The sequence below is a fragment of the Scyliorhinus canicula genome, chromosome 18 (assembly GCF_902713615.1).
Source record: "Scyliorhinus canicula chromosome 18, sScyCan1.1, whole genome shotgun sequence".
Taxonomy (NCBI): Eukaryota; Metazoa; Chordata; class Chondrichthyes; order Carcharhiniformes; family Scyliorhinidae; genus Scyliorhinus; species Scyliorhinus canicula.
The window spans coordinates 70,068,510-70,095,623 of record NC_052163.1 but is presented as its reverse complement, the minus strand read 5'-3'; the positions used below and the strand labels follow the sequence as shown (position 1 = coordinate 70,095,623).

At 50.7% G+C, this 27,114-nt stretch overlaps 1 protein-coding gene across 1 annotated transcript in view; it reads right to left on the bottom strand.

Annotated features, from left to right (window-relative positions):
* myo15b (myosin XVB) overlaps positions 1-27,114 on the bottom strand; it is a 709,406-nt gene that overhangs the window by 454,587 nt on the left and 227,705 nt on the right. Inside the window, exon 20 of the mRNA XM_038776546.1 lies at positions 17,190-17,314. Coding sequence (XP_038632474.1) covers positions 17,190-17,314 — 125 coding nt within the window. The remainder of the gene's footprint in view (positions 1-17,189; positions 17,315-27,114) is intronic.

The window sequence follows — 27,114 nt, the reverse complement described above, 5'->3', positions numbered from 1 at the left end:
CCCCGAGTACATTCACAGCGACCGGGGGTCCTCATTTATGAGCGACGAGCTGCGTCAATTCCTGCTCGACAGGGGCATCGCCTCTAGCAGGACGACCAGCTATAACCCCCGGGGTAACGGACAGGTCGAGCGGGAGAATGGTACCATCTGGAAGACCATACTACTGGCCCTCCGGTCTAGAAATCTCCCTATTTCCCGATGGCAAGAGGTGCTCCCCGATGCGCTGCACTCTATCCGCTCACTGCTCTGTACTGTTACTAATCAGACACCTCATGAACGTCTTCTTGTTTTCCCCAGGAAGTTGTCCTCCGGATCCCCTCTCCCGACGTGGCTGGTCACCCCCGGGCCCATCTTGCTCCGGAAGCATGTGCGGGTGCACAAGTCCGACCCGTTGGTGGAGCATGTCCAGTTACTCCACGCTAACCTGCAGTACGCGTATGTGGAGTACCCCGACGGTCGGCAGGACACGGTCTCCCTCCGGGACCTGGCACCCGCCGGCGTGCAGCCCCCCCCACCACAGACCCCCCCTCCCCTTTTTCACCCCAGCACCCCACTCAGCTTCCCCATCCCTCATCCATGGCGTCTCCGCGGCCAGCTCAGGTGACGGAGACTACTCGAGGTCTATCGCTCCCGGACTCCAGGACATCAGCAGGACCATCAGCCGATCCGACGACACCTCCTCCACTACGGCGCTCGACCAGGACGTCAAGGACCACCAAACGACTGATCGAATCCTTCTAGAGTTCTACGGTCCCATGGACTTCCTTTTGTAAATAATGTTATGTCTGGGCCAGTGGCAAGCCCCCAAATTCGACAAGGGTACGGAGAGAAAATTATTCTCCCGACGGCTACTCATATCATCAGTTCTTCCCCCCCCCCCCCCCCCCACCCCGGGTCCCGTTCACCCCCCCCCCCCCCCCCCCCGCCTTCCTTCTCCGTAAGGGGTGAATGTGATGATATGATCTGCATACTCGTCTGCCATTGGGCCAGAACGTCGGCTTACCATTGGCCCTGGTCGGTCATGTGCCTCTCGACCGATTGGCCGAGAGGCTGAGTTAACCACGCCTCTATCAACGAGGTATAAATGCTCAGAAGCCTGACGATCGTCCCTTTCCACTGTGGACGATCGCCAGGCTGTGTTCTAGTTAATTAAAGCCTGACATTGGTAAATCACTCGCCTCGCGTGCAATCGATGGTGCATCAGTTTGTCACTCATAAAGGAGGACCCCCTATCGCTATGAATGTAAGCGGGGAATCCAAACAGGGAGAAAATGGTGTGTAGGGCTTTAATGATGGTGGGTGTGGTCATGTCGGGGCAGGGGATGGCGAACGGGAAGCGGGAGTACTCGTCAATCACGTTGAGGAAGTACGTGTTGTGGTTGGTAGAGGGGAGGGGACCTTTGAAATCCATGCTGAGGCATTCAAAGGGGCGGAAAGCCTTTATCAGATGCGCTTGTTCGGGGCGGTAGAAGTGCAGCTTGCACTCCGCGCAGATGTGGCAGTCCCTAGTGACTGTCCTGACCTCCTGGATGGAGTAGGGCAGGTTGCGGGTCTTTATAAAGTGAAAGAAGCGGGTGACCCCCGGGTGGCAGAGGTCCGCGTGGAGGGTTCGAAGGCGGTCCACTTGTGCGTTGGACAGGGCATCGGGAGGCTCGTTTAGCTTCCCAAGATAGAACATAGAACATAGAACAGTACAGCACAGAACAGGCCCTTCGGCCCTCGATGTTGTGCCGAGCAATGATCACCCTACTTAAACCCACGTAACCCGTATACCCCTAACCCAACAATCCCCCCATTAACCTTACACTACGGGCAATTTAGCATGGCCAATCCACCTGACCCGCACATCTTTGGACTGTGGGAGGAAACCGGAGCACCCGGAGGAAACCCACGCACACACGGGGAGGACGTGCAGACTCCACACAGACAAGATGTCGTAGTTGTAGGTGGACAGTTCGATCCTCCACCGCAAGATCTTGTCGTTCTGCATCTTGCCCCTCTGTGCGTTGTCGAACATGAAGGCCACTGACTGTTGGTCTGTGAGGAGGGTGAACCTCCTGCCGGCCAGATAGTGCCTCCAATGTCGCACAGCTTCTACTATGGCCTGTGCTTCCTTCTCGACCGAGGAGTGGCGGATTTCGGAAGCGTGGAGGGTACGGGAGAAGAAGGCCACGGGTCTGCCCGCTTGGTTGAGGGTGGCCGCCAGAGCTACATCGGACGCGTCGCTCTCGACCTGGAAGGGGAGGGACTCATCGATAGCTCGCATCGTGGCCTTTGCAATATCTGCTTTGATGCGGCTAAAGGCTTGGCGGGCCTCCATCGGCAGGGGGAACGTGGCTGATTGGATGAGGGGACGGGCTTTGTCGGCATAATTGGGGACCCACTGGGCATAATATGAAAAGAAACCCAGACAGCGCTTGAGGGCTTTGGGGGAGTGGGGGAGGGGGAGCTCCATCAGGGGTGCATGCGTTCCTGGTCGGGGCCTATCACTCCGTTACGCACTACGTAGCCGAGGATGGTTAGACGGTCGGTGCTAAACACGCATTTGTCCTTGTTGTAGGTCAGGTTCAGGAGTTTTGCGGTTCAGAGAAATTTTTGGAGGTTGGTGTCGTGGTCCTGCTGATCGTGGCCGCAGATGGTGACATTATCGAGATACGGGAAGGTGGCCCGTAAACCGTATTGGTTGACCATTCGGTCCATCTCCCTTTGGAAGACCGAGACTCCGTTCGTGACACCGAAGGGAACCCTTAAAAAGTGGTAGAGCCGCCCGTCCGCTTCGAACGCAGTGTACTTGCGGTCACTCGCGCGGATGGGGAGCTGATGGTAGGCGGACTTGAGGCCCACCGTCGAGAAGACCTGGGGCGAAATTCTCCCCCCCCCACGACGGGTGGGAGAATAGCGGGAGGGCCTTCCCGACTTTTTTGACGCCCTCCCGCTATTCTCCCCCCCCCCCCGCCGAAATCCCGACACGAATCGCTGCCGCCGTTTTTTTTACGGCCGGCAGCGATTCACAGCTGTTAGAAGGGCCGAAGTCCCAGCCCTTTACGACCTTTTTACGAACGGCAAACACACCTGGTCCTGCCATTCGTAAAAACGTCGTGACCACCTGGAAAAAAATAACCATGGCACCGATTGGCACGGCAGTACCACGGCCGTGCCAAGGGTGCCATGGGCCCGCGATCGGTGCCCACCGATCGCGGGCAGCGGGCCCGATGCCCGCGCACTATTTGTCCTTCCGCCGCCCCGCAGTATCAATACGCGGGGCGGCTGAGGGGCAACCCGGACCGCGCATGCGCGGGTGGAGTCTTCCCACCTGCGCATGCGCGGCTGACGTCATATGACGCGTCAGCCGGCGCTAAGTCCGACAAGCGGGCTTAACGATTTTCGTTAAGCCCGACTTGTCGGGGCCTCCGACGTCGGGCTGCTAGCCCCGACGGGGGACCAGAATCGGTCCCCCGTCGGGAAGGGGCGCGATGCCGTAAAACCCGCCCGGGTTTTACGGCAGTTTGACGATTTCTCCCGTTTTGGGAGAATTTCGCCCCTTGTACTGCGTGATCCTGTTGACCAGGTCGGATATACAGGGGAGAGGGTACGCGTTCAGCTGCGTAAACCTGTTGATGGTCTGACTGTAGTCTATGACCTTCCTATTCTTCTCCCCGGTCTTTACCACCAGCACTTGTGCTCGCCGGGGCTGTTGCTAGCCTCGATGACCCCTTCCTTCAGAAGCCGCTAGACCTCGGACCTGATGAAGGTCCGGTCCTGGGCACTGGACCGTCTGCTCCTAGTGGCGATGGGTTTGCAATCCGGGGTGAGGTTTGCAAACAAGGACGGGGGATCGACCTTGAGGGTTTTTTTTTTTAGAACAGTACAGCACAGAACAGGCCCTTCGGCCCTCGATGTTGTGCCGAGCCATGATCACCCTACTCAAACCCACGTATCCGCCCTATACCCGTAACCCAACAACCCTCCCCCCCTTAACATTACTTTTAGGACACTACGGGCAATTTAGCATGGCCAATCCACCTAACCTGCACATCTTTGGACTGTGGGAGGAAACCGGAGCACCCGGAGGAAACCCACGCACACAGGGGGAGGACGTGCAGACTCCGCACAGACAGTGACCCAGCCGGGAATCGAACCTGGGACCCTGGAGCTGTGAAGCATTTATGCTAACCACCATGCTACCGTGCTGCCCTGTTGCGAGGCTGCAGACAGTGAGAGAGCATAGGGCCGCCGAATTTGAATGTTAGGCTCTGGAAGTCTAACCCCATGAGTGCTGCCGTGCAGAGGTGAGGGAGGACGAATAGCTTGTAGTTTTTAAACTCCCTCCCCGGACCGTGCGGTCCGCTATGCAGCACCCCGTGATCTGTACCAAGTGAGAGCCGGAGGCCAGGGCGATTTCTTGCTTAACCGGGTAGACAGGGAGAGCGCAGCGTCTTACCATGGCGTGGTGGGCGAAACTCTCTGTGCTTCCAGAGTCCAGCAGGCAGTTTGTCTAGTGGCCGTTGAGCAGAATCTTCGTGGTCGCTGTGGAGAGGGTACGAGGCCGAGACTGGTCCAGTGTGACTGAGGCGAGTCGTGGCAGATATTCAGAGTCGTCATCAGGCAGGGAGTAGTCATCCGCGGGGTCCTCGGTGCCGATCCAAGATGACGGCGCCCGTCGGCCGCACATGGTGGGGGGTGGACAAAACGGCGGCGCCCGGGGATCGCACGTGGTGTTGGGGGGTGGGGGCAGCGAGGTCCGCAGGCTGCACGGGGCCCCTGAAGAGAGTGAAGGGGGAGTCCGGCGGTCGCTGCCTGGGACCGCAGCGACCACCTTTGCTTGGCAAACGGCCACAAAGTGGCCCTTATTCCCGCAGCCCTTGCAGGTTGCGGAACGGGCCGAGCAGCGCTGACGAGGGTGCTTTGCCTGGCCGCAGAAATAGCAGCGAGGCCCCGCAGGTGTTTCAGTGCGCCCTGCGGCGCAGGCCTGGGGGGGTCTGAGTCCGTGGGGGACAGAGAGGCCGAGTTCCACGCTGCCCAGGGGGACGCTGCGCGGTCGGGGGCGTACAAGCGAGCGTCAGGTTCACGACGTCTAGGGAGGAAGCGAGGGCCCCTGCCTCCGTGAGGTTTAAAGTTTCTCTCTCCAGCAGTCTTTGGCGGATCTGCGAGGATTGCATACCTGCAACAAAGGCGTCTCGAATCAGGAATTCGGTATGTTCAACAGCAGACACCTGTGGGCAGCCGCAGTTCCTTCCCAGCACGAGGAGGGCACGGTAAAAATCGTCCAGTGACTCACCAGGTATCTGCTGCCTCATGGCTAGTAAGTGCCGAGAGTAGACTTGGTTCACCAGCTGTATGAAATGTTCTTTGAGCAAGTCCATATCCGCGTCGTAGTCTGTCGTGTCCTCTATGAGCGTGTACACGGCGGTGCCGACGCACGAGTGGAGGATGAGCAGTTTCTGCTCCCTCGTCGGGACGTTTTCCGCTGTGCTCAGGTAGCTATTGAAGCAAGCCAGCCAATGCTTAAATGCGGCTGTTGCATTCACTGTGTGAGGGCTGAGTCGAAGACACTCCGGCTTGATGCGGAGCTCCATGCTTTAAAATCTTGCTAATTAAATTGATGCACAATCAATGGACACGAAACGTAGGTGAAGTCCGAAAAGAAAGGCTTTAATTAGCAAGAAGTGAGCATGACGTACAGGAAATGGCCTGGCTGCAGGGGAACACGGGTTCTTATACCCCACCTCATAGGCGGAGCTACCTTCCTCTTAGCCAATAGAGATAAGAAGCACACGATACCTGGGCCAATGGGCAGCGAGCCCTCTGCACCAATGGCAGCTCACACTCCCAGGTACCGTAATACCCCTAGTCAAACTACCACAGGAGATTTGTGATAAGGTGCCGGTTGCGATTAAGGAGTATCTGAAGTTGAATCAGAATGGGGAGGTGTCGGCAGCCATTTTTTGGGAAGCACTGAAGGCAATGATCTTGGGAAAATTATTTTGTTTGAGGCTCGTGCGGATAGGGAATGGAGGGAGGAACATGACCGTCTAGTGAGCGAGATAGTGGAGGTGGACAGGGCATATTTGAGGGTGCCCACCGTGGAGGGATTGTCGAGCAGGAAAAAGTTGCAGGGCATTTTGCCGAGCGGTAGGGAAACTACGTAGGGCAAGAGGGATGCAAATTGAACATGGGGAGAAGGTGAGCCGCATGCTGGCGCACCAGCTGCGGAAGCAGACCGCGTCCATGGAAATATTGAAGATACGGACTGAGGCTGGGGACGTGGTGTCGTAGCCGAGAAAGATAGAGGAGGCATTTAAGGAGTACTACCAGGGACTTTACGAGGCGGACTCGGAGGGAGAGGAGGAGGACATGGGACGGTTTCTGGATGAGGTGGAATTTCCCCAGGTGGGGGAAGCAAAGAGGAAGACGTTGGAGGAGCCCCTGGGGCTGAGGGAGGTGCTGGATAGTATCAGGGGTATGAAGTCGGGGAAGGCCCCTGGGCCGGATGGGTACCCGGCAGAATTTTATAAGGAATTTGCGACGGACCTGCCACCACATCTGCTGGGGGCATTTAATGAAGCACTGGAGAAGGGGGAGCCGGAGATGATGACGCAGGCAGTAATCACATGAATGCCGAAAAGGGGAAGGACCGGTAGAATGTGGATCGTATAGGCCCATATCACTATTGAACACGGATGTGAAAGTATTGGCTACGTTGTTGGAGGGACGGATGGAGGATTGTGTCCCGGGGTGGTTGCAGAAGATCAAACAGGCTTTGCGAAGGGCAGGCAGCTCACGAGTAATTTAAGACAGTTGTTGAATGTGGTGATGAGGCTATCGGGGGCTCTGGTACCGGAGGTGGTGGTGTCCATGGATGCAGAAGGTTTGGGTTTGGGCCGGGATTTGTGGCATGGGTGCGGTTGCTGTATGTGGCACCAAGGGCACGGGTGACGATGAATGATATGAGCTCACTAAGCTTTGACTTACACAGGGGTACGGGCAGGGGAGCCCGCTGTCACTATTGCTGTTTGCGCTGGCCATAGAGCCGTTGGCAATGGCTCGGGGTCGGCAGAGTGGCGGGTGATTATGAGGGGACAGAAGGAGCATCGGGTGTCTCTCTGTGCCGATGACCTCTTGCTGCAAGTTTTGAATCCGTTGGAGAGTATGGGAAGGATTATAGGCCTGCAGGGGAGGTTTTGAGGGTTCTCAGGCTACAAACTGAATGTTGGGAAAAGCGAAGTATTCCCGGTGAATGAGGTGGGACAACTGGTTAATTTAGGAGGATGCCATTTACGGTAGCGAGGGATAGGTTTAGGTACTTGGGGATTCAGGTAGAGAGGGAATGGACTGGGCTCCATAAGTGGAACTTAACGAAGCTGGTGGAGGAGGCAAGGGTCGGATACACTGCACTTGATGGTGGGGAGGATCAAAATGGTGAATATCAATATATTCTGCCGATCATTTTGGATTTTGTATGGGCGGGGAAGGTGCCGTGGGTGGGGAGGACCCTGCTACAGAGGCAGAGGCAGCAGGGGGAGTTGGCCTTGCCGAACTTGCTTCATTATTATTGGGTGGCGAATGTGGAAAAGGTGCGATGGTGGTGGGAAGGAGAAGGGGTAGAGTGGGTTAGGATAGAGGAAGAATCTTGTAAGGGGTCTAGTTTGAGGGCTATGGTGACAGCAACGTTGCCAATGGCAATGGTATTCAGGGAGCCTGGTGGTGCAGTCCATGGTGAAGATCCGAGTAGACATTTTAGGGTGGAAATGCTAATGCACTGTGCAAAAATCATGGGTTTGAGCTGGGGGGGGATGGATAGTGTATACAGGAGGTGGAGGGATGTGCGGCTGGTCAAGGTAAGAGATCTGTATTTGGAGGAAGGGTTCACCAGTTTGGAGGAGCCAAGGGAGAGGGTAGAGTTGCCGAGGGAGAGTGAGTTCAGGTATCTGAAGGTTAGGGACTTTGCACAAAAGGTCTGGAGGGGGTTCCCTGCGTTCCCGGGTTGGGTCACTGTGTGCGGATTCTGCACGTTCTCCCCATGTCTGCGTGGGTTTCCTCCGGGTGCTCTGGTTTCCTTCCACAGTCCAAAGATTGCGGGTTAGGTGGATTGTCCATGCTAAATTTCTCTTTAGTGTCCAAAAAGGTTAAGTGCTTTTACTGGGTTAAGGGGATAGGGTGGAGGCGTGAGCTTGAGTAGGGTGCTCTTTCCAAGGGCTGGTGCAGACTCGATGGGCCAAATGGCCAAATGGCACTGTAACTTCTATGGTACACCCTGCAGGAGCGACTGCTGGTCCAAATGTGGAAGGAGAGGGAAGAATTGGGGATAGACACAAGTGGATGGGGGAGCAGGGAGGCAAGCGGGGGGTGAAGATCAAGGAGAAATGGGAAGTGGAGTTGGGTGGGGGGATCAATTGGGGAGGATGAAGTGAGGCACTGCGTAGGGTAAACAGGTCCCCCTTGTGCAAGGATGAGCCTGATACAGTTTAAGGTGGTGCACAGGGTGCATATGACTCGGGCAAGAATGAGTGGGTTCTTTCAGGAAGTAGCAGATGAGTGTGAGAGGTGTGGGCAGGGGCCAGCGAATCATGAGCACATGTTTTGGGATTGCGAAAAACTGGGAAACTTCTGGGTGGCAGTGTTCACGTTCTTAGCCAGGGTAGTGGAGGAGAAGATGGACTCAGACCCTTTGGTGGCGATATTTGGGGTTTCAGAGAAGCCGGAACTCATGGAGAGGAGGAAGGCCGATGTCGTGGCCTTCGTCTCTTTCATTGCACGGCGGCAAATTTTGCTGGAGCGGCAGTCGGTGGCAACACCGGGGGTAGCGGCTGGGTTGGGTGACCTATATGACTTCCTGCGATTAGAGAACAAAAAGTATGAGTTAAGGGGCTCTGTAGTGGGGTTTGAGGAAAGGGTTGGGGGGTGTTTATGACTGTGTTTGGGAAAAGGGAACAAATCTGTACAGACTGTATAGTTGATTGTTGGGAAGTATGTTTCCCGGGGTGTTTATTTGCTATAACCTGTTTTGATACATGTTTGTAATAAAATACATTTTTTAAAAAAGGATACTTTTTAACGAATTACAGACTAAAGTTGCTTCAACAGGCAAACCTTAAAGAAATACCATCTGGGTCCCAAATGCAAGCAGAAACATGGTGTCGGTAGATAAAATGAAAAATACCCTGGAAAGCTCCAAGTGAAAACAGCAGAGTTGAACGTTCTACAAATCTTTGGAAAAAGTACAAGAAGAATAAAAATTAAAGACTCACCTGAGAACAGAGCATTGTGGGTGCAGAAGATGCAAGCGGACACACAGCCCCAGAGACAAGACAGTAGTAAGTACAAATCACACCCACAAGCCAAACTAATGAAGCAGAAAAAGATCCAGCGTTGAGGACAAGCATGGAGTCTATATTGCCATGCCCAGAACCTTTCAAAAGCTCTGAAGGCTTGTGACAGTCTCGGCACTGGGACAACTGGAGGAAGAGATTATCCAGATAGGGAACAGCTTCAGGTTTGCATATGATGGAACAAAAAGATCTAGTCAAAGCTTTACTCAATGCAATAAGGGCTACTGCAGTTGATGTAATAGGAAGACAGAGTGTCGATGGGGCTTCAAGTTCATATGATAAAAGTCCTCCTGGCAATTGATGCATACTTGTATGTTTGAATACAATTAGTCATCAAACAAACAAATATTAATAAGAGTAAACAAAAACCATATGAAGGGAGGATTTAAACTAATATAGCAGGGGACCAGAGAGTTAGCTTAGAAGATGTAATAATTGAAGGGGAAATAGAGATCAAAAATAATAGAACAACATCATCACCCTGCCTGCTCAAACGCAGTGGTCTGAAGTGTATTGGTTCAGCACCAGAAGTATAGCAGGTAAGGCAGACTAACTTAGGGCACTGATTAGTACTTGGAACTATGACATTGTGGCTTTCACAGAAACATGGTTAAAGGAAGAGCAGGATTGGCAGCTGAACATTGGAGGATATAGATGCTTCAAGAGAGATAGAGAGGGATGTAAAAGGGGTGGGGGAGTAGCATTACTGGTTAAGGAGAATATTATAGCCGTACTGCGGGAGGACACCTCGGAGGGCTCATACAATGAGGCAATCTGGGTAGAGCTCAGGAACAGGAAAGGAGCAATCACAATGTTGGGAGTTTATTACAGACCTCCGAACTGCCAGCAAGAGATAGAAGAGCAGATGGGTAGACAGATTTTGGTTAGGTACAAAAGTAACAGGGTTGTTGTGGTAGGGGATTTTAACTTCCCCTATATTCACCTAGTGCGAGGGGCTTGGATGGGGCAGAGTTTGTAAGGTGTATCGAGGAAGGCTTCCTGATGCAATATGTAGATAGTCCAATGAGGGAATGGACCTGGTATTGGGGAATGAGCGTGGATCGGGGTTGAGGTTTCAGTTGGGAACATTTTGGAAGTAATGACCACAATTTTATGCATGTTAGGGTACTTTTGGATAGGGATGAGTTACGGTGCTAAACTAGGGAAAAGCAAATTACACTAACAGAGAGGAATTGAAGAATTTGGATTGGGTGCGGCTGTTGGAGGGTAAATCAACATCAGACATATGGGAATCTTTCAAGCGACAGTTGATAAGGATTCAGGAAAGTCATGTTTTTGAGAGAACGAAAGATAAGTATTGGAAGTTTAGGAAGCCTTGGATAACGAAGGATATTGTGAACATTGTCAAAAAGAAAAAGGAGGCTTTTGTACGGTCTAAAAGGGTGGGGACAGTCAAAACCCTTGAGGAGTATAAAGAAAGTAGGATTGTACTTAAGCAGGAAATTAGGAGGGCAAGGAGGGGTCTGGAAAAGTAGGATTACGCTGAATCCCAAAGCGTGTTGTTCATATGTAAAACATGGTCAGGGAAAGGATTGGACCACTTAAGGACAGTAGGGGGAATCTATGTGTTGAGCCAGAGGAAATGGGAAAGGTACTAAATGAGTGCTTTGCATCAATGTTCACCAAAGAAAAGGACTTTGTGGAAGATGATTCTTGGGTTGGGTGTGTGGATAGTCTGGATCATGTTAACATCAAAAAGGATGCGGTAGCCAACGTGTCGATGGTGCGCAAGTGGGTAATGGAGGGGGAGGGGGCAGCATGGAAACGGATGGAGAGGGCGTCCTGTGGCGATACAAGCCTGGGGGCCCTGGTAACGGCGCCGTGGCCGTTCCTTCCTACAAGGTATACCACGAGTCCGGTGGTGGCGGCTACCCTCAAGATTTGGGGGCAGTGGAGGCGACATAGGGGAGAAGTGGGGGGCTCGATGGAGGCCCCGTTAAGGGGGAACCATAGGTTTGTCCCGGGGAACATTGATGGGGGATTTCAGGGTTGGCACAGAGCGGGCATCAGACAGCTGAGGGACCTGTTTATTGATGGGAGGTTTGCGAGCCTGGGGGAGTTGGAGGAGAAATTTGGGCTCCCCCCGGGGAACATGTTCAGGTATCTGCAGGTAAAGGCATTTGTTAGGCGGCAGGTGGAGGGATTCCCTTCGCTTCCCGCGAGGGGGGTGAGCGACAGGGTGCTTTCGGGGGTCTGGGTCGGAGAGGGGAAGATATCTGATATCTACAAGGTTATGCAGGAGGCGGAGGAGGCGTCAGTAGAGGAGCTGAAAACGAAGTGGGAGGGGGAACTGGGGGAACAGATCGAAGACGGGACATGGGCTGATGCCCTGGAGAGGGTTAATTCTTCCTCCTCGTGTGCGCGGCTTAGCCTCATCCAATTCAAGGTGCTGCACCGGGCCCACATGACTGGGACGAGGATGAGTAGGTTCTTTGGGGGTGAGGACAGGTGTGTCAGATGCTCGGGGAGTCCAGCGAACCATGCCCATATGTTCTGGGCATGCCCGGCACTGGAGGAGTTCTGGAAGGGGGTGGCGAGGACGGTGTCGAGGGTGGTGGGATCCAGGGTCAAGCCAGGATGGGGACTCGCGATTTTTGGGGTTGGGGTGGAGCCGGGAGTGCAGGAGGCGAAAGAGGCCGGTGTGCTGGCCTTTGCGTCCCTAGTAGCCCGGCGAAGGATCTTGCTACAATGGAAGGATGCGAGGCCCCCAAGCGTGGAGACCTGGATCAATGACATGGCGGGTTTCATTAAGCTAGAGAAGGTCAAATTCGCCCTGAGAGGGTCGGTACAAGGGTTCTTTAGGCGGTGGCAGCCTTTTCTCGACTTTCTGGCTCAACGATAGGGTACGGGGACAGCAGCAGCAGCAACCCGGGGAGGGAAAAGGGGAGGGAAAAGGGGGGGGGCCGACAATGACTATGTTTGTTTATTTAATTTTAATATTTTTTAAGTTCTTTTGTTGTTCATTAGGGTTGGGGGGGGTGGGGGGATGTGATACATGCGCCGATACGGTCTGGGGGTGTCACAGTTATTATGGGTTATTTTGTTGCATTTCATTGTTTGTCGTTATGTTTTATATTTTCTGTAAAAAATTCCAATAAAAATTATATATTAAAAAAAAGGATGCGGTAGGGCAGCACGGTGGCACAGTGGTTAGCCCAGCTGCCTCACGGCGCCGAGATCCCATGTTTGATCCCGGCTCTGGGTCATTGTCCGTGGGAAGTTTGCACATTCTCCCCATGTTTGCGAAGATGATTAATGAGGGGAGGGCGGTGGATGTTGTCTACATGAACTTTAGTGATGCCTTTGACAAGTTCCTTCATGGCAGACTGGTATAGAAAGTGAAGTCACATGGGATCAGAGGTCAGCAGGCAAGATGGATACAGGACTGGCTCAGTCATAGGAGACAGAGAGTAGCAATGGAAGGGTACTTTTCTGAATGGAAGGCTGTGACTAGTGGTGTTCCGCAGGAATCAGTGCTGGAACCTTTGCTGTTCGTAAAATGATTTGGAGGAAAATGTAACTGGTCTGATTAGCAAGTTTGCGGACGACACAGAGGTTGGTGGAATTGCGGATAGCAATGAGGGCTGTCAGAAGATACAGCAGGATTTAGATCAGTTGGGGACTTGGGCGGAGAGATGGCAGATGGAGTTTAATCTGGACAAATAGGGCCTCACGGTAGCATGGTGGTTAGCATCAATGCTTCACAGCTCCAGGGTCCCAGGATCTATTCCCGGCTGGGTCACTGTCTGTGTGGAGTCTGCACGTCCTCCCTGTGTGTGCGTGGGTTTCCTCCGGGTGCTCCGGTTTCCTCCCACAGTCCAAAGATGTGCGGGTTAGGTGGATTGGCCATGCTAAATTGCCCGTAGTGTAAGGTTAATGGGGGGATTGTTGGTTTACGGGTATACGGGTTACGTGGGTTTAAGTAGGGTGATCATTGCTCGGCACAACATCGAGGGCCGAAGGGCCTGTTCTGTGCTGTACTGTTCTATTCTATTCTATAAATGTGAGGTAATGCATTTTGGAAGGTCTCATACAGGTGGGAAATATACAGTAAATGGCAGAAGAGTATTGACAGGCAGAGGGATCTGGGATTACATGTTCACATGTCTTTGAGGATGTGACGAGACACATTGGCAGTAGATGTGGTGTATATGGATTTCAGTAAGGCATTTGATAAGGTTCCCCATGGTAGGCTCATTCAGAATGTTAGGGGGCATGGGATACTGGGAAATTTGGCTGTCTGGATAGAGAATTGGCTGGTTGAAAGAAGACAGCGAGTGGTAGTGGATGGAAAGTATACAGCTTGGAGGTCGATGACCAGTGATGTCCAACAGGGATCTGTTCTGCGACCTCTGCTCTTTGTGGTTTTTATAAATTACTTGAATGAGGAAGTGGAAGGGTGTGTTAGTAAGTTTGCCGATGACACAAGGTTGGTGGAGTTGTAGATAGTGTCGAGGGCTGTTGCAGGTTACAACAGGACATTGACAGGATAAAGAACTGGGCTGAGAAGTGGCAAATGGAGTTCAACCTTGATAAATGTGAGTTGATTCATTTTGGAAGGTCGAATTTGAATGCTGAATACAGGATTAAAGGCAGGATTCTTGGAAGTGTGGCGGAACAGAGGGATCTTGGGGTCCATGTACATAGATCCCTCAAAGTTGCCACCCAGGTTGATAGGGTTGTTCAGAAGGCGTATGGTGTGTTGGCTTTCATTAACAGGGGGATTGAGTTTAAGAGCCGCGAGGTTTTGCTGCAGCTTTATATCACCCTGGTTAGACCACGCTTGGAATATTGTGTCCAGTTCTGGTCGCCTCATTATAGGAAGGATGTGGATGCTTTCAAGAGGGTGCAGAGGAGATTTATCAGGATGCTACCTGGACTGGAGGGCATGTCTCATGAAGAAAGATTGAGGGAGCGAAGGCCTTTGTCACTGGAGCGAAGAAGGAAGCGAGGTGACTTGATAGAGGTGATGAGAGGCATGGATAGAGTGGATAGCCAGAGACTTTTCCCCAGGGCGGAAATGGCTGACACGAGGGGACATAATTTTAAGATAATTGGAGGACTGTATAGGGGAGATGTCAGAGGTAGGTTCTTTACACAGAGAATGGCGGGTGTGGAATGCGCTGCCAGCGGAGGTGGTGGTGTCAGTCATTAGGGACATTTAAGCGACTCTTAGACAGGCACATGGACAGCAGTAAATTGAAGGGGTGTAGGTAAAGTTGATCTTAGATTAGGATAAATAGTCAACATAACATCGTGGGCGAAGGGTGCAGCACTGTTCTATTTTCTCTGAAAGTGGAAACGCAGGTGGAGAAGGTAGTCAAGAAGGCAGACGGCATGCTTGCCTTCGTCGGCCGGTGCACTGAGTATAGAAATTGTCAAGTCATGCTGCAGCTGTGTAAAACTTTAGTTGGGCCACACTTGGAATATAGGGCGGGATTCTCCAACCCCCCGCCGGGTTGGAGAATCGCTGGGGGTCGGTGTGAATCCCGCCGCCGTCCTCCGAATTCTCCGCCCCCCCCCCAAAAAATTGCCCCGGCATGAATCGCGCCGGCTGCCATGGAGAATGGCGCAGACCGGCGTGACTCAATGGGCCCCGAGGCTGCCCGAATTCTCCGGGCCGCGATGGGCCGAAGTCCCCCATTTAACGAGGGTCCCGCCGGCGTAAATCAAGGTTGGTCCCTACCAGTGGGACCCAGCTCTGTGGGCGACCTCCGGGGTTCTCTGGGGGGCACCGGGGGATCTGGCCCCGCGGGGTGCCCCCACGGTGGCCGGGTCGCGATCGGGGCCCACCGATCCGCGGGCGGGCCTGCGCCGTGGGGGCACTGTATTCCTCCGCATCAGCTGCTGTGGTCTTCCGCGATGGTCGATGCGGAGGCGAACCCACCCGTAAATGCGCAGGGATGACGCCAGCACACGCTGGCGCTCCCGCACATGCGCCAACTCGTGCCAGCTGGCAGAGGCCCTTTGCCGCCAGTTGGTGTAGCGCCAAGCCCCTTCCCCGTTGGCCAGCGGGACGCAAACCACTGCAGGGCGAGCCTAGCCCCTGAAGGTGCGGAGGATTCCGCACCTTTGGGGCGGCCCAACGCTGGAGTGGTTCGCGCCACTGCGTTCCGGCGGAGTTGCCCGCCCCGCCGATTACAGCAGAATCCCGCCCATAGTGTTCTATTCTGGTCGCCACAGTACTGGAAGGATGTGGAGGCTTTGGAGAGAGTACAGCAGAGATTTACCAGGATGTTGCCTGGTATGGAGAGCATTAGATATGAGGAGAAATTCAATAAACTCGGTTTGTTCTCACTGGAATGACAGTGTTTGAGAGGCGATCTGATAGAAGTCAATAAAATTATGAGGGGCATGGATAGAGTGGATAGTTAGAAGTTTTTTCCCAGGGTCAATTACATGGGGACATAGGTTTAAGCTGTGGTGGGCAAAGTTTAGAGATGTGCGAGGGAGGTTTTTTTTACACAGAGGGTAATGGGTGCCTGGAACACGCTGCCGGAGGAGGTGGTGGAAGCAGGTACATTAGTGAAGCTCAAGGGGTGTCTTGACAAATAGATGAATAGGATGGGAATAGAGGGATATGGTCGTGGGAAGGGTAGATGGTTTTAGGTTAGACAGATAGCATGTTCTTTGTCTGCAGTTCCCTGAGACAGCTCTGCCGTGGCCCCGGAGTCACATTAGAAACACCAGCCCAAACGCTCGCTTTTCGTGGCACCTGCTCTCCTCATACTGTCCCCGCACCACTGAGCTTTTCCCACAAAAAGCTTCCTGCTGGCTCTCCGTTAATTGACATTCCAGGTCCTATTGTGGCCGGATGTGCATTGCGCACCTGCTTTTGGGCCCACCAATTGCACGGACCCAAAGGGCGAAAAATCTAAGCCAATATCTCATCCATCAGATTATTTGCTGTTTGTATGCAGCAGAAACATGACATTTACATAACGACAGTGATTGATGACTATCATGGCACATGCTGAGGCCATGGAAAGTTACCGTGTGTATGCATTTTTAATTTCTTTATTTTGTTATTCTTCTCCATCCCTCTCTTTCTTTCTTAGCTCTATCAAGCATACAAACTAACTCCATACTCTCCTTTGCCTGTGGGTGAAAGACAGTGGAGACAGATAGGATGGGAAGGTCAGATCAGGAGAGGTTGTGGGAGTTTTGGAATCCAGATTCTGCTCATGTTTCAACATGGTTGCTGTCTGATGGGTTCTGATGGGATATCCATGGTTACTATCTGATAGGATTCGGACAGGTGCTCCTCTTCTCTTCTATCCATATGTCATCAGAAGAGTTGAGACTGGCAGCATGACATTCCCGGCCAAGGACACGAGGTCAGTGTGAGCAATGCTCTAACGTCGGATTCCCAGTGCTGATCTTAGGAATTTTAGGTGTCCTCAGGAATGTGAGAATGGGAACATTTTATGGAAGAATTTCGCCGTCACCTCCCAAACCTGTGACGGCCACCATCTAGAAGGGCAAGGCAGCAGATGCAGTGGAGCATCATCAGCTGGAAGTTTCCCTCCAAATCACTTGCCATCCTGACTTGGAAATATATCGCTGTGCCTTCCCTGTCACTAAATCTAAATTCTGGAACTCCTCCCTAACAGCACTGTGAGTGTACCTACACACAGACTGCAGGGTTCAAGACTGCAGCTCACCACCATCTTCTCAAGAGCAATTAAGCTGGCCAAGCCAGCGATGCCCTCATCTTGGGAAATAATTTTTAAAAATTAAAGGAAAATATTATCTTTGGTCACTACAGTATCACTCTGATTTCCTGACTCCACCCAACCACCCAACTCCAGCCAGAAATCAAAATTTGCAGAACTGTACCTGCTGATAAAATCCGGGAGCAGAATTCTGACAGGATAGCCTTCCTTTCGAATGTGAATTACCTCCATAATACCAGAGTATCTGAGTTGTTCAGCAACACACTCGACATCAAACTGGCCAGGGATCTGCCATACACAGCCATTAAAGCAGCAATTAAATCAAAGTAGAAAACAATAATAAACAAACACAAGCACATTCCTAAGCTGTCACTGCATTCACCAATCACCTCCTGTTGTATCACAATACCAATGTATGTCATTCCCAGGGGTGAGTGGAAGCTGAATATAGTGAACCAATTGGTGCAAACATGCTTTGTCCAATATCTCAGTTGTTTAATCTAAAATATAATAAATCAGGCATGCAACAAAATGTTCTGTCCTCGTATAAAGATCTTCTAAGTTGTACACCAATATTGACAGTTTTAAGGGGGGTCTTGATGCCTGAGAGAGAATGGAATAAAGGAATGTGGGATCAGGCTGGGAAGGAGATAATTAGATTGGAGGAGGTTTGTGTGCTAACATCACAGCATAGACCAGTTGAGTTGAAAGGCCTGTTTTAAAGCTTCAAATTCCATGTCATTCTATTCAATTTAACTCATGGAAATGTTAACTTTTATCGGGTCACGAAGGAGTCCAGATCAAGCAGTTCAAAGAAACGTAGTTTATTTTCAATCACTATTATATACATCACTGGGCGGCATGTGGCGCACTGCTGCCTACGGTGCTGAGGACCTTGGTTCAAATCCCGGCCCTGGGTCACTGTCCGTGTGGAGTTTGAAAATTCCCTCCGTGCCTGCGTGGGTTTCACCCACAACCCAAAGATGTGCCGGGTAGGTGTATTGGCCACACTAAATTGGCCCTTAATTGGAAAAAAAAATAATTGGGTACTCTAAATTTAAAAACAAAGTGTTATATACGTCACACGATATATCCGAACTGAGTGCTTTGCCAGTGCCTAACCGGCTGGCTTTATATACCCTAGGTGGTGAATGGATTTGTACCTGTTCTGTTGCCCTTGTATTTGTTTCTGTGCTATGCTGTTGTGGGCTTCTCCTATGAGCCATTGTATGGCATTATCTACAGGGGAACATGTTGGGGCATGTGTGGGCTCCGCCCATGGCTCCTCCCCTTGAAGGGAGGTATAAAGAGCAGTCGACCTGTAGGCGGTTCTCAGTATTGGATCAGTCGCAGGCAGGCACTGTTCTAAGTTGATTGAAGCCACAGTTTACTTTTACCCTTGTCTCGAGTGAATTGATGGTCGCATCACCATACAACTATACATTGTGTAGAATTGTGGAGAAGACCTCCGTCCCCTTAACAGGGGAGCTCATCTGCAAAGTTCACAGGGAAGTCAATTGTTTCCACCCCGTAAGGTATCAGCCACGATCGAATGGTGGAGCAGGCTCGAAGGGCTGAACGGCTGAGCTTTGACAAAGTCATTGGACTCGAAACGTTAGCTCTTTTCTCTTCCTAGAGATGCTGCCAGACCTGCTGAGATTTTCCAGCATTTTCTCTTTCGTTTCAGATTCCAGCATCCGCAGTAATTTGCTTTTATTCAGCGACTCAGCAGGGATGTTTGACCTCTTCACGGATGATTTGAGGACATCCCTGAAGTGTTTCCACTGTCCTACTGGGAATCTCCTGCTGTGACTCAGCTCTGAGTAGTGTTGTTGCTTTGGGAATCTGGTATCAGGCATACAAACAAAATGTGCCACTCAGTGGAGCTGATTTTGAGTGGTTAGCACCTCGATACTGGTCAAAGTGGCTTGGGTGAGAACCCTGCCACTGAACCGCCTTCCCCGTCACTTGATTTGAAGGGTGTTGCTGGTAATGCTCCAGTATTTTGACGTGCCTGCTGTAGGTTGTCCATCACCGAATATGGGGATGACTGCTCCCAGGTTAACCATATTTCAGGTTTGAAATCCTGCTTCTCAAATACTCTATTCCTCAGTTGGCCGAAGGCTGAGCTGATGCTGGGAGGCACTGCTGCGACAACGGTCTATCTTAAAACATGATGTGGAGATGCCGGCGTTGGACTGGGGTGGGCACAGTAAGAAGTCTTACAACACCAGGTTAAAGTCCAACAGGTTTGTTTTGAATCACTAGCTTTCAGAGCACTGCTCATTCCTCAGGTGAGTGAAGAGGTGAGTTCCAGAAATACATATATAGACCAAGTCAATGATGCAAGATGATACTTTGAATGCGAGTCTTTGCAGGTAATTAAGTCTTTACAGGTCCAGACAGAGCGACTGGAGAGAGGAATAATCACAAGTCAAAGAGGTGTGAATTGTCTCAAGCCAGGACAGTTGGTAAGATTTTGCAAGCCCAGGCCAGATGGTGGGGGCGAATGTGATGCGACATGAATCCAAGGTCCCGGTTGAGGCCGTACTCATGTGTGCGGAACTTGGCTATTAGTTTCCTTAAAACAATGATCAAAGATGGGCTGAGTGGCATTCATCCATAAATGTGGTATAATCATGTTATAAACTGACATCACAGAAAGATGTTAGCCTTGATAAGTTAACAACCGAAAACAACCTGACCTTTGTACAATTTGTTGAGTCAAGCCCTGAAAATTGTTCCATGGTTATCAATGTGCAAAAAGAAACTGCCCAATAATAGATAGCTGAACAGTGCTGGAATTTAGAAATGCTGGTTTGTGATGCAGAACAAGGCCAACAGCACGGCTTCAATTCCCGTACCAGCTGAGAATTCTGAATTCTCCCTCTGTGTACCCAAACAGGTGCCAGAATGTTGCCACGAGGGGCTTTTCACAGTTGAGGGAAGGACAGGATTGGCAGCTAAACGTTCCAGGATTTAGATGTTTCAGGCGGGATAGAGGGGGATGTAAAAGGGGTGGAGGAGTTGTGCTACTGGTTAGGGAGAATATCACAGTTGTACTACGGGAAGACACCTCAGAGGGCAGCGAGTTTATATGGGTAGAGATCCGGAATAAGAAGGGTGCAGTCACAATGTTGGGCGTTTTTTACAGGCCTCCCAACAGTCAGCGGGAGATAGAGGAGCAGATAGGTAGACAGATTTTGGAAACAAGTAAAAACAACAGTGTTGTTGTGATGGGAGACTTCAACTTCCCCAATATTGACTGATACTCACATAGTGCTAGGGGCTTGGAAGGGGCAGAGTTTGTAAGGAACATCAAGGAGGGCTTCTTAAAACAATATGTAGCCAGTCCAACTAGGGAAGGGGTTGTACCGGACCTGGCTGGGGAATGATCCCAGCCAGGTGGTAGAAGTTTCAGTAGGGGAGCATTTCGGGAACAGTGGCCACAATTCAGTAAGTTTTAAAGTGCTGGTGGACAAGGATAAGAGTGGTCCTAGGATGAATGTGCTAAATTGGGGGAAGGCTAATTATAACAATATTAGGTGGGAACTGAAGAACCTAGATTGGGGGCGGATGTTTGAGGGTAAATCAACATCTGACATGTGGGAGACTTTCAAATGTCACTTGAAAGGAATTGAGGACCGGCATGTTCTTGTGTGGAAGAAGGATAAATACAGCAAATTTTGGGAACCTTGGGTAACTAGAGATATTGTAGGCCTCGTCAAAAAGAAAAAGGAGGCATTTGTCAGGGCTAGAAGGCTGGGAACAGACGAAGCCTGTGTGGAATATAAAGAAAGTAGGAAGGAACTTAAGCAAGGAGTCAGGAGGGCTAAAAAGGGTCACGAAAATTCATTGGCAAATAGGGTTAAGGAAAATCCCAAGGCTTTTTACACGTACATAAAAAGCAAGAGGGTAGCCAGGGAAAGGGTTGGCCCACTGAAGGATAGGCAAGGGAATCTATGTGTGGAGCCAGAGGAAATGGGTGAGGTACTAAATGAATACTTTGCATCAGTATTCACCAAAGAGAAATAATTGGTGGATGTTGAGTCTGGAGAAGGCTGTGTAGATAACCTGGGTCACATTGAGATCCAAAAAGACGAGGTGTTGGGAGTCTTCAAATATATTAAGGTTCATACGTCTCCAGGGCCTGATGGGATCTACCCCATAATACTGAAGGAGGCTAGAGAGAAAATTGCTGAGGCCTTGACAGAAATATTTGGATCCTCACTGTCTTCAGGTGGTGGCCCGGAGGACTGGAGAATAGCCAATGTTGTTCCTCTGTTTAAGAAGGGTAGCAAGGATAATCCAGGGAACTAGGCCAGTGAGCCTTACGTCAGTGGTAGGCAAATTACTGGAGAGAATTCTTCGAGACAGGATCTACTCCGATTTGGAAGCAAATGGACGTATTAGTGAGAGGCAGCATGGTTTTGTGAAGGGGAGGTTGTGTCTCACTAACTTGATAGAGTTTTCGAAGAGGTCACAAAGATGATTGATGCAGGCAGGGCAGTGGATGTTGTCTATATGGAATTCAGTGAGGCCTTTGACAAGGTCCCTCATGGTAGACTGGTACAAAAGGTGAAGTCACACGGGATCAGGGGTGAGCTGGCAAGGTGGATACAGGTCATAGAAGGCAGAGAGTAGCAATGGAAGGGTGCTTTTCTAATTGGAGGGCTGTGACTAGTGGTGTTCTGCAGGGATCAGTGCTGGGACCTTTGCTGTTCGTAGTATATATAAATGATCTGGAGGAAAATGTAACAGGTCTGATTCGTCAGTTTGCAGACGACACAAAGGTTGGTGGAATTGCGGATAGCGATGAGGACTGTCAGCAGGATTTAGATCATTTGGAGACTTGGGCGGAGAGATGGCAGATGGAGTTTAATCCGGACAAATGTGAGGTCATGCATTTGGGAAGGTCTAATACAGGTAGGGAATATACAGTGAATGGCAGAACCCTCAAGAGTATTGACAGTCAGAGAGATCTTGGTGTACAGGTCCACAGGTCACTGAAAGGGGCAACACAGGCGGAGAAGGTAGTGATGAAGGCATACGGCATGCTTGCCTTCATTGGCCAGGGCATTGAGTATAAGAATTGGCAAGTCATTTTGCAGCTGTATAGAACCACAGTTAGGCCACACTTGGAGTATAGTGTTCAATTCTGGTTGCCACACTACCAGAAGGATGTTGAGGCTTTAGAGAGGGTGCAGAAGAGATTTACCAGGATGTTGTCTGGTGTGGAGGGCATTAGCTATGAGGAGCGGCTGAATAAACTCGGTTTGTTCTCACTGGAACAACGGAGGTTGAGGGGCGACCTGGTAGAGGTCTACAAAAGTATGAGGGGCAGAGACAGAGTGGATAGTCAGAGGCTTTTCTTCAGGATAGAGGGATCAATTACTAGGGGGGCATAGGTTTAAGGTGTGAAGGGCAAGGTTTAGAGGAGATGTACGAGGCAAGTTTTTTTACACAGAGGGTGGTGGCTGCCTGGAACTCGCTAACGGAGGAGGTGGTGGAAGCAGGGACGATAGTGACGTTTAAGGGGCATCTTGACAAATACATGAATAGGATGGGAATAGAGGGATACGGACCCAGGAAGTTAGAAGATTTTAGTTTAGACGGGCAGCATGGTCGGCATAGGCTTGGAGGGCCGAAGGGTCTGTTCCTGTGCTATACTTTTCTTTGATGTGGAGATGCCGGCGTTGGACTGGGGTGAGCACAGTAAGAAGTCTTACAACACCAGGTTAAAGTCCAACAGGTTTGTTTCAAACACTAGCTTTCGGAGCACTGCTCCTTCCTCAGGTGAATGAAGAGGTACACGCGGCATAGGCGGCGGTACACCCGGGTCGGATGATGGCGGGGCCCACGATGGCCACGAGGGTGCCGCGCGGTCGGAGGTGTAGGACTCCAGGTTGCGGGAGGCCACTTGTCTGTGTCTGTGAGGCCGAGTGTACCCCCTTCTAATAAGTGCTAGCGGATGTAGTTGGACTTAGTGCCCGCGACATAGGCGTCCCGGATCAGCAGCTCCATGTGTTGGACAGCAGACAGCGCCTGGCACCTACAGTTTCTGCCAAGTAGCCACAAGGCCTGAAGGAAATCATCCTGAGACTCCCCTGGGAGTTGCCATCTTGTGGCCAGGAGGTGACTGGCGAACGCCTGATTTACAGTCCTGATATACTGTCCTTTCAGTAGTTCTATCGCCTCCGTGTGGGTGGGAGCGTCCCGAATGAGTAGGAAGACTTGTGCGCTCACCGATGCGTAGAGTAGTTGGAGCTTCTGTGGGTCTGAGATGACTTCTGTGGATGCTCCGAGATATCCTTCAAAGCAGGCTAGCCAGTGCTCGAAAGTCGCTGTGGCGTTGGCTGCGTGAGGGTTCAGCTCCAGGCAATCCGGCTTGAGTAATACGTTCATCTTCAAAATTCTAGCACAATAAATTGATGTCCCATCAATGACCACGCGATGAATGGTGAACTTTATTGTGCTAGATGTTAAGCCTCCTGCAGCTGGACCCAAGAATGGGGGCAGTGCAGGAGAGTGTACACTTTTATACAGAGCCTGCTGGGTGGAGCCAGCAGGCCGGTATTTGCCGTAATAATTGGAGTACAATGGCAGTGTACCATAATACATGTAATGTATGTTCGTTGGTTTACCACACTCGGGTTAAATCACCACCAAACAGCTCTCCCCTCAAAGGGAAAATCAGCCTATGGTCACCTGGGACTATGGCGACTTTACTTACTTGCCATTGATTCTTAAGGACCAAAACATTACATATGTTTTATCATTTCCAAATTCCAGCATTGTTAGCTCTCTATTATGAGGCAGTTTCTTTCTTTGCACACAGCGCATCAGGTTGTACAAAGGTCAGGTAATTTTAGGTTGTTGACTTCACTTATCAATGTTAACATCTCTCTGTGATGTCAGTTTATAACATAACTCCATCTAACGTGATTCAATTAATAAGATCAAACAACAATTATGGATGAGAAATGAAACCGAGGCCCTGTCTGCCCTCTCAGATCACATGTTACTATTTTTAAAAAGGGCAGCACGGTAGCATGGTGGGGCAGCACGGTAGCATGGTGGTTGGCATAAATGCTTCACAGCTCCAGGGTCCCAGGTTCGATTCCCGGCTGGGTCACTGTCTGTGTGGAGTCTGCACGTCCTCCCCGTGTGTGCGTGGGTTTCCTCCGGGTGCTCCGGTTTCCTCCCACAGTCCAAAGATGCGGGTTAGGTGGATTGGCCATGCTAAATTGCCCGTAGTGTCCTAAAAAGTAAGGTTAAGGGGGGGAGGGGTTGTTGGGTTACTGGTATAGGGTGGATATGTGGGTTTGAGTAGGGTGATCATTGCTCGGCACAACATCGAGGGCCGAAGGGCCTGTTCTGTGCTGTACTGTTCTATGTTCTATGGGATGCTCCCCACACTCTGGCGTCCTGGACAATATTTGTGCCTCAGTCAACATCACAAAAGCAGATCATCTGATTATTATCAAACTGCTTTTTGTGAATGTTTGCTGAGGGTAAATTGGTTGCAGTGCTTCCCACATTTCCACAGTAACCACACTTCAAAAGCAGAAGTTCTCTATTGCTGTAAAGCACTTTGAGACATTTAGTGGTCATTAAAGGTACTGTATAAATGCAAGTCTTTTGAGACTTTTTTCTTCTGTCCGCACTGAGAGCTAGGAACTCCACATTTTCAATCTGCATTTTTACAGCCGTTGATTTTAATAATCATAAAGTTATGGAATTAGAGTTTGTAATGAGTGAAGAAACTTTCCGGTATGCATTGCAGGCTTCAGGAATGCTTAAATGGAAAATCTGGGGCTTTGACTGTCAGTGGACTAAAACGATATGAGCGTGGAGAATATAGTTGTTAATAAAACTTAAGGTTTCTCACGTTTTTATGTCATTCCTCTGTACTTCATATTGGCAATATCATTGCTCGGGGAGGTGAAAGATGCTTCATTATAGCTGTTGTAATATGGTGCAAGCTGAGGTCTCATTGGTGAGGAGCTTGGGATCTGTATATTTAAACACTTGTTATACAATCTTTGACTACAGATCCCAGGTACTGTCTTGCATGGGGCAGCATGGTAGCACAGTGGTTAGCACAATTGTTTCACAGCTCCAAGGTCCCAGGTTCGATTTCCGGCTTGGGTCACTGTCTGCACGTTTTCCCCGTGTGTGCATGGGTTTCCTCCGGGTGCTCCGGTTTCCTCACACAGTCCAAAGATGTGCAAGTTAGATGGATTGGCCATGATAAATTGCCCCTTAGTGTCCAAAATTACCCTTAGTGTTGGGTGGGGTTACTGGGTTATGGGGATAGGATGGAGGTGTTGACCTTGGGTAGGGTGCTCTTTCCAAGAGCCGGTGCAGACTCGATGGGCCGAATGGCCTCCTTCTGTACTGTAAATTCTATGATAATCTATGATTAATTTAGGCTCAGGTCGGGTGTTCTTTTCAAGAGCCGGTGCAGACTCGATGGGCTGAATGGCCTCTTTTTGCACTGTTAATTCTATGATTCTATGCTCACTATTGAGTCAGGCTGCTTACAGAGTGTTCTCTTTTGACTGTTCTCTCAGTCTGTTACTATGTGACCTTATACATCATTCTGTGAATGGAGTTATTCTCCAGTCTCACTTAACCCTTGCTCTGCTGAGCACCTTTAGTTTAAAATGGCATGCAGGCATATAATACATTAGCTACATTCTGATTTCATTCCATCTCACATTTATATATATTTTTTTTTTAAAATTAGAGTACTTTTGTGAGGGCCACAAAGAATCCAGCTCGAGTTTGTAGAACAGAATGAAAACTTTATTTACAATAACATATACAACAGCAGCAGTAACTCCCTTGCTGCTCACTCCTCTCTAGCTGGTTCCATACCGGCCAGCTTTATTAATGCAGAGACTCTGCTAATGATTTCTCCGCCCCCTCATTGGGGAAGCTCATACTCCCACAGGATTTTGGTATTGCCATTAATCCCCAGCCAGTGGTAAGCAGGCAGGTTATAACATCCATCCCCCCAAAGTCCAAGGAATCCACCAAAGACCCTGGTGAAGGAGGGCGTCTGACTCGTTTTGCCGCAGGCCGGACACCATTTGCATGAGGCACTGGATCGGGTGGCGTGTAATGAGACAGAGAATGGCACTTCCGTAATGAACGGCGTAACGTTTGTACATCCACGGCCCGTGGGACCGAGGACTCCTCTTCTGAGGCGTCCTTTGTCTCCATCTCGGAGTCGGAGTCCAAAGTCTCTGTCATCCCGGCATCTCTATCTCCATGTGGTTCGGCAACGACCTACGCAGGCTTTGAGTGTGGCGCCAGAGGAAGATCATGAGGAACACCCTCCACTGTGTCTGGTCTCTGCGGCTGTAGAAATGAGCTCCAGGGGCGGGGAATCTTTGAAAGAGGCGGCCTTCAGGACTGAATGTAGTCTACATGCTTGCGCTGGAGACGACCTTGGGCTTGCACCTGGTAAGACATCGGGCCCGTTCGTCAAGGATAACGTCAGGGACCCACTGGGCACCACCAGCAAAATTCCGAATAAACACTGGGTCACCAGGCGCAAACTGCCAAATTGGCCGATGCTGAGAAAGACCATGTCTCTGCCGTTCTTGAATGCGGCGTACTTTTGTGCCAATATCCGGGAAAACTATGCTAAGGCGGGTACGAAGTCTCCGGCCCATTGGGAGTTCCGCGCGTGCTACCCCAGTCACCACATGTGGAGTGGTCCAATATGAAAACAAAAAACAACCCAGTCTCGTGTCCATAGACCCGGAAGACTGCTCCTTTAGGCCCCGTTTGAATGCCTGCACTTGGTGCTCCGCCAACCCATTTGAAGCCGGGTGGTATGGAGCTGTGCGGATATGGCGTATGCCGATCATCTTCATGACCCTCACAAACTCCTCACTTGTGAACGGAGTGCCGTTGTCCGTGATGAGCACCTCGGGGAGGCCATGCGTACTGAAAGACAAACGCATCTTCTCAATCGTTGCGCAGGACTATCTTGTGCCTCCCATCTTATGCATCTCTAGCCATTTAGGCTGGGCATCGATTAATAGAAGGAACATGGATCTTTGAAAAGGGCC